At 43.4% G+C, this 14,281-nt stretch overlaps 1 protein-coding gene across 4 annotated transcripts in view; it reads right to left on the bottom strand.

Moving 5' to 3' along the window:
- The window catches only part of map3k7 (mitogen-activated protein kinase kinase kinase 7), a 167,986-nt gene that overhangs the window by 77,203 nt on the left and 76,502 nt on the right, over positions 1-14,281 (bottom strand). For all 4 annotated transcript variants that reach the window (XM_063033250.1, XM_063033257.1, XM_063033277.1 and 1 more), the window contains exons 5-7: positions 9,317-9,455; positions 7,755-7,879; positions 6,316-6,444 (exon numbers count right to left, since the gene is read on the bottom strand). In XM_063033250.1, coding sequence (XP_062889320.1) covers positions 6,316-6,444; positions 7,755-7,879; positions 9,317-9,455 — 393 coding nt within the window. The remainder of the gene's footprint in view (positions 1-6,315; positions 6,445-7,754; positions 7,880-9,316; positions 9,456-14,281) is intronic.

Here is a 14,281-nt window from a genome sequence, read left to right as displayed (position 1 = left end):
CATGAAATCCAGTCTTTTGCCGATAATAATGACATGCATAATTTTTACAATGCTGTCAAAACCATCTACAGTCCAATAAATCGATGCGTTATTCCCCTGAAAACAGCAGATGGTCTAACACTTCTGAAGAATCAGAATACCATGCTGCTGAGGTGGGCTGAGCACTTTAACACCCTGCTTAATCAGGACTCTGACGCAGACCCCACCACCCTTGACGAACTGCCTGAGCTTCCTCCTATTCACGACCTCAGTCTACCACCAACCTTCCAGGAGGTTCTATCAGCTGTCCATTCCCTTAAGAACAACAAGTCCCCTGGCACTGACAATATCCCTGCTGAGTCACTGAAGAACGGAGGGTACATGTGTATGCGCACCCTCTACCAGTACATCACCAAGGCCTAGACTGATGAGAAAATCCCACAGCAATGGAGAAATGCAAACATCATTGTCATTTATAAAAACAATGGTGACAAGGCCATCTGCGGTAATAGTAGGGGCATATCACTGCTTTCTGTTGCTGGAAAGGTCCTGGCTAAGGTGATGCTTCAGAGACTCATCAGCAACATCACCGAGTCAATGCTGCCTGAATCGCAGTGTGGATTTAGGAAGAACAGGAGCACGATCGACATGATCTTCACAGCCCGACAGCTTCAGAAAAAGTGCCAGGAGCAACATCGGGACTTGTTTATGGCCTTTGCCGACCTCTCCAAAGATTTCAACACTGTGCAAAGAGAGCTCTTATGGGATGTCCTCCTCAGGTTTGGCTGTCCCAATAAATTTGTTAACATCCTCCGCCAGTTCCACGATGAGATGACTGCTCAGGTGATCATAGGGGGACAAGAGTCCGAGCCCTTCCTTGTACGCACAGGGGTGAGGCAGGGGTGTGTACTAGCGCCAGTGCTCTTTAACATCTTCCTCTTGTGTGTTACCAAGCTTCTCCACAACCATTTTGAAGACAGCAGCGGTGTGGCAGTGGACATCAGATTAGATGGCAACCTCTTTGACATCAGAAGGCTCCACACAACCACCAAACTCCGTAGAGAGTGGGCCCTGGAGCTGCAGTATGCAGACGACTGTGCTCTTGTGACCCATACTCCAGAGGATCTTCAGACTGTCCTTGCTGTGGCGGTGAGGCGTACAGCAGGATGGGGCTGACTGTCAATACCACCAAGACAGAAGTGGTTTGCCAGTGGAGTACCAGTGTCCCACCCACTCTACCTGCCTTCACTGTTGTGATGAAAAGCCGTCAGTAGTGCCATCTTTCAAATATCTGGGGAGCATTCTCTCTGAGGATAGCGGCATTGACAACGACGTCCAGAGCCGCATTAAACAGGCATCAGCTGTCTTTGGGAGACTTTGGCGTAGAGTCTTTCAGAACAGGAGCCTTCGTCCCTCCACAAAGCTCGCTGTATACCAAGCGGTCTGTGTCACCACCCTCCTTTATAGCTGTGAAGCTTGCGTAACCTACAGCCGTCACATCAAGTCCTTGGAGCGCTTCCACATAAGCTGCCTCCAGCACATCCTGGGAATTACCTGGCGTGAGTGGGTGCCTCACACTGAAATACTTGTAAAGACCAACTGCAGAAGTATTGACACCATGATCACCCAGTGTCAACTGCAGTGGCTGGGGCACGTGATAAGGATGCCTCCATGTCGGCTACCCCGCAGAGTGTTATACGGCCAGCTACATCACGGTCGACGCTCAGCTGGAGGGCCGAAGAAGTGCTATAAGGATTAGATGAAGAATGCTTGAAGGGAGTGCAAGATCAGACCCGCGGACCTGGGGAAGGTTGCTGCTGACTGTACCACTTGGCGACAGCTGTGTAGGGACGGGGTTCGTATTCTGGAGATGGAAAGAACAACCAGAAGACAGCAGAAGAGAGTCAGGAGAAATGCAGCCATGGTTGCCACCACTACTACATATCCATGTCCCACCTGCAATAGAGCTTGTGGGTCCAGGATAGGACTGTAGAGTCATCAAAGATCTCACCGTTAAAGGAGTGGACGTCGTCATCGTATTTCGATTGGCAACCGAAGATAATTTTTCATAAATTCTATAGCATTTATTTTCCTGTAAGCGCCTACAAGAAATTGAATCTCAAAGTGGTACATGGTGACATATACATATTTAGATAATAAATTGACTTTGAACTTTCAGATAATAGAAAGTCACATCAACTAAACTTATTCCAATACTTTTAACTGTGTAAACTTTGTAGATAAATTATTACTTTGAAAACATAAAGACAACTTTTTTTTGCTTTGCAACTGCCAACCCTCCACCACAAAGAGCTCCTCATTTTTGAAGGAAGAATTACCTGCTGTGATACACTATGAGTCACTACTAGTAAGTTCATGAGTATTGAGAGACTGAGAAGACCTTCAATTCTCTCTTTCCTACTAATATGAATTGATATTTTGAGGGAAGAAAGAGAACAAAGCTATCTGACATTATAGTCCTGTCATCTCTTGAGTCAACAATTATATAAGCAGCTTTGATATTTACTCTTTCCTTCCTTCAGAAAATAAGTAATTCTTGATTTTGGGAAAAACATTCAATTTTCACTGAGAAAACCTGCTTATTCTTAAAAGTGTTCATATCCTAAGAGTCAGAACAAGAATGTCATTAAGAATCTTCTTCAATATCCAGTGTCAGAGGGCAATATTGTATAAGATCTTCATTACTACCAGGGAAATGATGATTTTGAATTTTAAATAAATACTCAACAGCAAACAGTTGCTATAGTGACAGATATAACAGACTAGAAAAAAAGTTCCTGAAATAGTACTGACATTCAAGTTACCATCACACCTATATAAAGGGATATGTTATGAAGTATTAAAATTTCAGTTTTCATCTAATTTGGAATCTTAGAGTCATACAGCACTACAGCACAGCCCACACAGACTGTGCCAGCCTGGTCTTCCACCTAATCCCATCTAACTGCACGTGGACCATTGCCTTCCAAACCTCTCTCATCCATGTACTTATCTACACTTACAGTCATAGTCATAGAAAAGTTCAGCACAGAAACAGGCCCTTTGGCCATCTAGTCCGTGCCGAACCAAACTGCCTAGTCCAATCGACCTGCACCCGGACCACAGCACTCCATGAGCCTGCCATCCGTGTGACACTCAAATTGAGCCTGTGCTGGCAGCTCATTCCACACTCTCATAACCCTCTGAATGAAGAAGCTTCCCCTCACATTCCCCTTAAATTGAACTGACTTTATTATTTACATCCTTCATATACATGAGAAGTAAAAGTCTTCATGTTACATCTGCGTCTAAGTGTATAATGCGCAATTAATAATTTATAATAAATAATACGTACAACAGGATAGTCAATATAACAAAGAAATACAGTTGTGTCAGCATGAGTTAAGCAAAGTGATGGCCTGGTGGAAGAAGCTGTCCCGGAGCCTGTTGGTCCTGGCTTTTATGCTGCGGTACCATTTCCCAGATGGTAGCAGCTGGAACAGTTTGTGGTTGGGGTGACTTGGGTCCCCAATGATCCTTTGGGCCCTTTTTACACACCTGTCTTTGTAAATGTCCTGAATAGTGGGACCTTTAATCCATGACCCCTGGATGTAGTCCCACCCAACCTCAATGGAAAAAGCCTGCTTGCATTTACCCTATCTATACCCCTCAGAATTCTCCATAGCTCTATTAAATCTCCTCTCAACCTTCGATATTTCAAGGAACAAAGTTCTAACCTATTCAACCTTTCCTATAAACTCAGGTCCTCCAGGCCCCGCAGTATCCTTGTAAATTTTCTCTGTGCTCTTTCAACTTTATTTACATCTTTCCTGTAGGTAGGTGACCAAAACTGCACACATGACTCCTATCGAGGCCTCACCAACACCTTATACAACTTCCAACCTCCCATCTCCTGAGGAGTGTGGTAGAACAAAGGGATCTGGAAATATAGGTCCTTTATTCATTGAAAGTGGTGGTACAGGAGGGTAAGGTTGTAAAGAAAGCTTTTGGCACATTAGCGTCATAAATTATTTGTGAGATGTACATTGAAATATCAAAACATACAGTGAAGTGCATTGTTTACATTAATGACCAACAGAGTCTGTAGTCTGGAAGTGCTGCCATACTTCTAGCACCAACGTAGCATGCCCACAAGTTACCAACAATAACCCTCACATCTTTGGAATGTGGGAAGAAGCCAGAGCACCCAGAGGAAATCCACATGGTCATGGGGAGAACCTTAAGACCATAAGATATAGGAGAAGTAGGCCATTCGGCCCACTGAGTCTTCTCTGCCATTCAATCATGGGCTGATCCAATTATTCCAGTCATCCCCACTCCCCTGCCTTCTCCCCATACCCTTTGATGCCCTGGCTAATCAAGAAACTATCTACCCCTGCCTTAAATGCACCCAATGATTTGGCTTCCACAACAGCTCACGGCAACAAATTCTACAGATTTACTACCCTCTGACTAAAGTAATTTCTCCGCATCTTAGTTCTAAAAGGATGTCCTTCAATCCTGAAGTCGTACCCCTTTGTCCTAGATTCCCCTCCCATGGGAAATGACTTTGCCATATCTAATCTGTTCAGGTCTTTTAAAATTTGGAATGTTTCTATGAGATTCCCCCTCATTCTCCTGAACTCCAGGGAATACAGCCCAAGAGCTGCCAGACGTTCCTCAGACAGTAACCCTTTCATCCCTGGAATCATTCTCATCAATCTTCTCTGAACCCTCTCCAATGTCAGTATATCCTTTCTAAAATACGGAGCCCAAAACTGCACACAATACACCAAGTGTGGTCTCACGAGTGCCTTATAGAGCCTCAACATCACATCCCTGCTCTTATGTTCTATACCTTTAGAAAGGAATGCCAATATTACATTTGCCTTCTTCACCACCGACTCAACCCGGAGGTTAACCTTTAGGGTATCCTGCACAGGGACTCCCAAGTCCCTTTACAGTTCTGCAGTTTGAATTCGCTCCCCATCTAAATAATAGTCTGCCCATTTATTTCTTCCACCAAATTGCATGACCATACACTTTCCAACATTGTATTTCATTTACCACTTCTTTGCCCATTCCACTAAACTAATTGCAGTAGGATAGTCAGGCAGGACTTTTCTTTCAGGAAACCATGCTGGCTTTGGCCTATCTTGTCATGTGCCTCCAGATACTCCGTAATCTCATCCCTAACTATCAATTCCAACAACTTCCCAACCACTGGTGTCAGGCTAACAAGTCTAGTTTCCTTTCTGCTGCCTCCCACCGTTTTTAAACAGCAGAGTAACCTTTGCAATTTTCCAGTCATCTGGTACAATCTGGCGGGATTGAACCCCGGTTTTCCAATCGCCCATGCAAATTGCCGCACCTGCTCTGTTCTGATGAAGAGTCTCAGCCCAAAACATCGGCTCTTTATCCTTCTTCATAGATGCTGCCTGACCTACTGAGTTCCTGCAGCATTTTGTATGTTACTATTAATTGTAATTGCTGTGAGGCTCAGTAGTTTTCACTAACTCCTCCATATCCCAGCTACATCACTCCACCTGTCATGTCATACTTATCTTAATGTGTTTAGTTTAACACATCAAACTAAAAATAAACAAAGATATTTTTAATCCTGTTGCGCTTTCCTTAAATATTAAGCTGCAACTTTGCTCTTGCCTCATGGCAGTTGACAATCCATTGGTGCACACCGCATTCTAGCTTAATCAATCAATTAGAGATCGTCAGTTTGGTTAGAAACAGCACAGTAACAGGTCCTTAGGGCCATCGACTCCATGCCAACCCAGAGACACCAATTCTACTCTGATCCCATTTCATTCTACCCCTCATGTACACACTATAGATAATTTACAGAAACTAAATAGCCCACAAACCCACACATTTTGATACGTTCAAAGTTCAAAGTAAATTTGTTATCAAAACACATATATGTCACCATACACAACCCTGATATTTTCTTGTGGGCATACTCAACAAATCTATACAATAGTAACTATAACAGAATCAATGAGAGACCCACCTAACTAGGACATTCAACCCAAGTGCAGAAGGCAACAAACTGTGCAAATGCAAATATAAATAAATAGCAATAAATAACAAGAACACGAGATGAAAAGTCCTTGAAAGTGGGTTCATTGGTTGTGGGAACGTTTCAATGATGTGGGAGGGAGGTGAAGCACCCAGGGGAATCCACGTGGTCACAGGAACAATAAATACTCAGGGTAGATACAGTACTCAATGGGCAATGCAATATGCACTCAATGTTCAGTATTCAAATCACAAAACTACCAAGTTACTGCTAAGAGAATATTTTGTAAGCAGTTAACTTACCATTGTGGACAGCCCACATGATGCGAAATGCAGGACCACCAATTTCATCAAAAGGTTTTCGGCGAGTTATTACTTCCCACAGAATAATGCCCCAGCTGAAGACATCACACTTTTCGCTATAATTACTTCCTGCAACACAAATTCAACAAGCCACAACAAATTTAAATTTAAAAAATGCAAACACTTTGAAGCTTGAAGTAGTTATTATTTTACTTTATATTAGTTACAGATACAACAAACTAACAGGCTCTTCCGGCCCAACAAGCCCACGTCGCCCAATTACACCCGTGTGATTCCTAAATAAACATTGAACCCATGAACATTACTGCAATATCTTTTATTATATTATTCCTGTCTTTGCACTATTTTAAATTTAACTACTTAATATACATATACATTTACTGTAATTGACATATTTATTTTTTTCTATATTATCATTGTACTGCTGCTACCGTTAACAAATTTCACGCCATATGCCGGTGATATTAAACCGGACTGATTATGATTTATTAACCTACTAACCGGTACATCTTTGGAATGGGGGAAGACACCCTAGCAGCGAGAAGAAACCCACGTGGTGACAGGGAGAACGTACAGTCAGTGCCGGAACTGAACCAACCCAGTTCACCTGTGCTGTAATAGCACTGTGCTACAACTGCATTACAGTGCCACCCCTTCATTCAAGGAAAACCTTTGCACAACTACAGAATACTACAGCCATCAATTCTACACATTAAACTCAATCTTCAAAATCCAACTTTAGTAAAGATTTTCCAAATATATCTTTTTTTAATCAAGTGAGGTATGTTACCATTGACAAAAATAAAAATCTCCTTCGTACTAATCCAAATACTCTCCCAAACAGTCCAATACAGGGCTGAGTGATTTTATGTCATTATTAAATGCTTTGTCATGCTTCAAATACTTTAAATCACTTTTTATAATGCTGCTTACGTTGTAAATACATGCTGGTATATATGTAAATTTTATTCAATGTCTGTACTTCTAACTATATTTTTATATACTTCATTATTCTGTATAGTTGTTGAATATTGTCATTTTTTTGTTGCATGTTTCACCAACACACCACAGCAAATTCCTAACACATATAAGTATATATCATGAATAAAGTTAATTCATGAGTTATTTATTACTTAGAGATACAGTGCGAAACAGGCACTGAGCCGTGCCACCCAGCATCACACCTATTTAACCCTAGCCACAGGACAATTAACCTACCAACCAGTGTGCTTTTGGACTGTGGGAGGAAACCAGAGCACCCAGAGGAAACCCACGTGCACCCAGAAAGAAGGTACAAATCCGTACATGAACTCCGAAATCTGACACCCCGACCTGTAATAGTGCTGTGGCATCCTGTCTTTGAGTTGTGCCAAGAGGAGAAACTGAAGTGGTGTCCCAAGCAACGTTCAAATGTTTACCTTCGAAAACTTCTGGAGCCATCCAGGCGGCACTTCCCTTGTTGTTGGTCATGTGAGTTTGAATATCACAGGCTGTGCCAAAGTCACAGATCTTCAGAACTGTCCCGCCAGCAACCAGCAGCAAGCTTCATTGGGAAAAACAAAAATGCGATGTCAGTAATCTATTTTTAGGGATATCCAGTATATAAAAATTACACCATGGCACCACAGTTCACATTGTTCGAAAAAAAAGGAAAAGTAGTCGCCATATGATGTCAAATGGAAATCCAGTCACAGCAATACAGGCAAACGATATAATCATATAGGTGCAGAATCCCATAAACAAAAGTGAGATAGATGATCAGATGCTTCCTTTTCAGTGTTGGACAGGCGACACTAGACCATGTTTTTTACTGCCTTGAGGCAGAGAATCTACTAGCTGTACCTCTCTGCTATCCAGACTTGCTCCATTTCTTTGAGGACCACATTTGGAATATTGTCTTTCATTGATGCAAGGATACATTTAAAATAGAGGCAGAACAATTGAGATTCAATAGATTGATTCTTGAGATAGGGCACTAGCTTTGGTCAAACGTGTGCATAGAGATTTTGTGAGAACCATGCACCAATCTTCCTTGGTTGTAGTGGATTTCTCCGTGTAGTAAGATGAATTAGTTGTGACTTGCCTGTAGCAACAGTTATAAAATAGCTGAACATGTTGACAAGATGGCTGACTCAAATTTAGCTTTAGGCTGTGGTTATACAGGTAGGCCCGTCTTAGGCCAATTATTGGAAATTGTTTGGTAGTTTCCAGTAAATTGTGTATCGGGGTCTTGTCTTATATGGAGTCGTTACTTACTTTAAGGAGAGATAAGGAAACTCCTAAACAATATAATAGTAAGGTTGTTTCAAGGGATTTTTGGAGTTTCTCCGTGGATTGGATCGCAAACAGGGCTTGACAACCTCGATGTATTGTTGAAATGTTGGGGTTCCCCGGTGGCTAAAGACTGAGTGGTTAAAAATATACAGGCAACGCTGATAATTCGTAATGCTTACCACCAATTAACATGAACTGCGTGCAACTTTGAACTTGATTTATTAGTGAAGGATCAAATAAAGCAGTCTGAGTTTTGCTCTTTTAGTTGAATTAAGGCTAAATTTGTAACTGTTTAAGTACAAGTTGAATTAGAGCTGTAATTAAGAGCTGAACAAAATTGCTTGAGTTACTAATTTCTTCATTATTTTAGTTAAGAGTTAAATAAAGTTGCTTCATCAAACTAAATGTGAGGATGTGTTTTTTATTGCTGACTTGGTCATTCGAGAGGAATTATAGGAAACCTGAGCTCTGTTTTGAGAGAGCCCGCCAACTCTAGAAAACTCTTTTCCACACAGTAGCAAATAAAAGAGGATTTCGTTTCAACATTAAGCATTTCCAGTAACACAAATGATAACTTATTAATGACCAAAAATCTTTCCAATCTACATTAGCTCCAATCTTAAACTTGCACCCAAAATTCATCATGTTTTCCATTGATACAGTCTATATTAACTGCTGTTCTTCAATTTATTAAGAAAGAACCTACTTTGGTGGTTTGAGGTCCCTGTGGATTAAAGCCTTGGGTTTCATGCCATGTAGGTATGCCACTCCTTGTGCACACTGTAAACACCAATTCATTGCATGGGCAGCAGTGTAATATGGTAAGGGTTCAGCTCCATGTAGCACTGAAAATTAGAGGTTCATCAAGAAATATTATTGACAAATATTCTTTTCAACCATCTATCAACTTTAATTCAATGTTTGCAATATACCCAAATAACATAAAACAAGCTAAGATTATCTTGATATTGGCAGCTACAAATACAAACAGTAGCATCAGAATTCAAAAAGAGTCTTATTTGTTCAGAATGCTCAAACCATTACTCCACCTAGAAGGAACTAGTCTGATATGATACTTATAATAAGCAGAATAATTTAACATAGAAGATCAAATATTACAAAGACTTTCAAGAGATAATCAGGCAACACACATAAAAGTTGCTGGTGAACGCAGCAGGCCAGGCAGCATCTATAGGAAGAGGTACAGTTGACGTTTCGGGCCGAGACCCTTTGTCAGGACTAACTGAAAGAAGCGCTAGTAAGAGATTTGAAAGTGGGAGGAGGAGGGGGAGATCCAAAATGATAGAAGACATGGGGGTGGGGGGATAGAACCAAGAGCTGGACAGCTGATTGGCAAAAGGGATATGAGAGGATCATAGGACAGGAGGTCTGGGAGAAAGAAAAGGGGGAGGGGGGAAAAACCCAGTGGATGGGCAAGGAGTAACTGCCGACGGGACATCAACAGTCTCGACTTCACCGCACCTTGTTCCCATTCCAACTTCACTCCTTCTGAACTCTCTGCTCTCCACTCCCTCTGCACTAATCCTAACCTTACTATTAAACCGGCCGAAAAGGGGGGTGCTGTTGTAGTCTGGCGTGCTGACCTCTACCTTGCCGAGGCACAGCAACAACTCGCAGATACCTCCTGTTATTTACCCCTCCATCGTAACCCCACTAAGGAGCACCAGGCCATTGTCTCCCACATCATCACTGACTTTATCCGCTCAGGGGATCTCCCATCCACTGCTACCAACCTTACAGTTCCCACACCCCGCACTTCCCGTTTCTACCTCCTACCCAAGATCCACAAACCTGCCTGTCCTGGTAGACCTATTGTCTCAGCTTGCTCCTGCCTCACCGAATTCATTTCTGCATACCTTGACATGGTTTTATCCTCCCTTGTTCAATCCCTTCCTACCTATGTTTGTGATACTTCTCACGCTCTGAAACTTTTCGGTGATTTTAAGTTCCCTGACCCCCACTGCTTTATTTTCACCATGGATGTCCAGTCCCTATATACTTCCATCCCCCATCAGGAAGGTCTCAAAGCTCTCCACTTCTTTTTGGATTCCAGACCTAACCAGTTCCCCTCTACCACCACCCTGCTCCATCTAGCATAATTAGTCCTTACTCTCAATAATTTCTCCTTTAGCTCCTCCCACTTCCTCCAAACTAAAGGTGCAGCTATGGGCACCTGTATGGGTCCTAGCTATGCCTGCCTTTTTGTTGGCTTTGTGGAACAATCTATGTTCCAAACACATTCTGGTATCTGTTCCCCACTTTTCCTTTGCTACATCGACGACTGCATTGGCGCTGCTTCCTGCACGCATGCTGAGCTCGTTGACTTCATTAACTTTGCCACCAACTTTCACCCTGCCCTCAAGTTTACCTGGTGCATTTCTGACACCTCCCTCCCCTTTCTAGATCTTTCTGTCTCTGTCTCTGGAGACAGCTTATCTACTGATGTCTACTATAAGCCTACTGACTCTCACAGCTATCTGGACTATTCCTCTTCTCACCCTGACTCTTGCAAAAATGCCATCCCCTTCTCGCAATTCCTCCGTCTCCACCGCATCTGTTCTCAGGATGAGGCTTTTCATTCCAGGACGAGGGAGATGTCCTCCTTTTTTAAAGAAAGGGGCTTCCCTTCCTCCACCATCAACTCTGCTCTCAAACGCATCTCCCCCATTTCATGCACATCTGCTTTCACTCCATCCTCCCGCCACCCCACTAGGAATAGGGTTCCCCTTGTCCTCACCTACCACCCCACCAGCCTCCGGGTCCAACATATTATCCTCCGTAACTTCCGCCACTTCCAACAGGATCCCACCACTAAGCACATCTTTCCCTCCCCCGCCTCTGCTTTCCATAGGGATCGCTCCCTACGCGACTCCCTTGTCCATTCGTCCCACCCATCCCTCCCCACCGATCTCCCTCCTGGCACTTATCCTTGTAAGCGGAACAAGTGCTACACCTGCCCTTACACTTCCTCCCTCACCACCATTCAGGGACCCAGACAGTCCTTCCAGGTGAGGCGACACTTCACCTGTGAGTCGGCTGGGGTGATATACTGCGTCCGGTGCTCCCGATGTGGCCTTATATATATTGGCGAGACCCGACGCAGACTGGAAGATCGTTTCGCTGAACACCTATGCTCTGTCCGCCAGAGAAAGCAGGATCTCCCAGTGTCCGCACATTTTAATTCCACGTCCCATTCCCATTCTGATATGTCTGTCCACGGCCTCCTCTTCTGTAAAGGTGAAGCCACACTCAGGTTGGAGGAACAACACCTTATATTCCGTCTGGGTAGCCTCCAACCTGACGGCATGAACATTGACTTCTCTAACTTCCGCTAATGCCCCACCTCTCCCTCGTACCCCATCCGTTATTTATTTATATACACACATTCTTTCTCTCTGACTCCTTTTTCTCCCTCTGACCCTCTGACTATACCCCTTGCCCATCCTCTGGGCTTTTCCCCCCTCCCCCTTTTCCTTCTCCCTGGGCCTCCTGTCCCATGATCCTCTCATATCCCTTTTGCCAATCACCTGTCCAGCTCTTGGCTCCATCCCTCCCCCTCCTGTCTTCTCCTATCATTTTGTATCTCCCCCTCCTCCTCCCACTTTTAAATCTCTTACTAGCTCTTCCTTTAGTTAGTCCTGACGAAGGGTCTCGCCCCGAAACGTCGACTGTACCTCTTCCTAGAGATGCTGCCTGGCCTGCTGAGTTCACCAGCAACTTTTATGTGTGTTGCTTGAAGTTCCAGCATCTGCAGATTTCCTCGCGTTTGCGAAGAGATAATCAGGATGCTTTCAGAGGAAAGGGTTCAAGTTCAAGTGTCAATCAACAATATAGATGTATACAGTTAAATGGCACATCATTCCTCTGGGACCAAGGTATAAACACAGTACAAACAGTCACACACACTGAACATATAGTTACAATAGCACATACAATCACAAAATAATATTAGCACAAGTTCCTGAGTGGCACAGCCTGATGATTGACGGTGTATTGGATGTTGTCCTGGAGCCACGTTTCTGCAAGACCAAGCATGCAGCAGTTCCTCATCTCACTCTGGGTCAGCCGCTGGCAAAGGCAATCCAGCTTGTCTCCAGGGACCAAACAGTGGAGAGTAGCACCAATGAGAGGGTCAGCCTATAGGGACAAGCCCCCAACACAGCATGGCTTCCAGCATTCCTGCCAGACATCTGTTCTCTCCCACAGCACCTCTGGCTGGCTGCACAGTTGACGCCGTGGAATGAGGACCCTCGTCCGCGCAACAACCCAAAGCCACACAGCTCCTCTGCTGTTGGTCTCGCCAATTAACTAATGAACTGGATTTACAATATTTTGTATTACCATTGTCACAAGAAAATTATTTAAGATAAACATTTGCACCATTTGTTGGACCTGGAGCGGTGCTGCGACTAAGTACGCAGCTATTGTACCATAGTCTTCAAGGAAAACCATAATGTAAAAGGGAGCAACCTGTTACAGAAGCAGAGAATAAAAAACACCTTTCCTCTATTTTTAGGACATTTCACAACATTTTCAATTTTCTATTAAAAAGCCAATGTCACAACGTTACCCTACAGCAAATGTATTTGCTAATTTTATAACATAACATAGAATTCTATGTCTCTAATTCCTGTTAAATCTCAATTGCCACAACATATCTACTCTTGCTTTTCAGTTAATGAGAACACTCGGATTCTTTATTAAAACTACAAACTCAGGAAATTCCACAAATGCTGGAAATCTTGAGGGATGCACATAAATTGCTGCAGGAACTCAACAGGTCAGGCAGCATCTGCTGAAATGAATAAACAGTTGACGTTTCAGACTGATATTCTTCATTAAGGAGAGGAAGCGAGAAGTCGTCGGAACAAGAAAGTGAGGGCGGTGGGAAAAGAGAGGAAAAAGAGGATAAGCTAGCAGCTAATAAGGAGTAACTTCCCCTTCACCTGGTCTTACCTGCCAGCATGTACACCTTCCCCTGTCCCCATTCTTATTTAGGTTTCCTCCACCTTCCTCTTCAGTTCTTCATGAAGGGTCCCAGCCCAAAACGTTAACTGTTTATTCCTCTCTATTGATGCTGGCTGACCTGCTGAGTTCCTCCAGCATTTCGTGTGCATTTCTTTCTATTAAAATTGACATTTTTCATCTTAACACACATTCAGATTTAAAGCTGAAAATGAATGCTAAATGCGCATTCTTCTTCTCCTTTCAGCATATTGTTAAGGAAATCCACAAAGTTATGTTGTGTGAGAAGCTGAGAGGTGATAGGTAGGGAGAGCAACGTGCTGAAGAACAGCAATCTGATAGGAGAGGATAGGCGATCACGGAACAAAGGGAAGGAATGGAGAACCAGACATAATAAGCAGGTGATGAGAGAGGGTATGGGGAATGAGAAGAGGAAACAGGGCCACAAGCATTCTCTTATCCCCATTTTCCCATATCCCATTTATCCTCTCTCACTTGGAGTCACCCATCACCTGCTAGCTCCTGCTCCTCCCCCTCTTCTTTTATTTTTGGTTCCTGTCCGCTTCCTTTCCAATCCTGATGAAGGGCCTTGGTTCAAACTTTTGACGACTTTTTCCTCCGTAGATGCTGCCTGGCCTGCTGAGTTTCTCCAGTAATCAAAGGCTTGATTAGGAATGGTCAGTGG

This window comes from Mobula hypostoma, chromosome 2, assembly GCF_963921235.1.
Source record: "Mobula hypostoma chromosome 2, sMobHyp1.1, whole genome shotgun sequence".
NCBI classification, from domain to species: domain Eukaryota; kingdom Metazoa; phylum Chordata; class Chondrichthyes; order Myliobatiformes; family Myliobatidae; genus Mobula; species Mobula hypostoma.
Note: the sequence above shows the minus strand (reverse complement) of the source record. Positions and strands in the feature narration are given on the sequence as shown.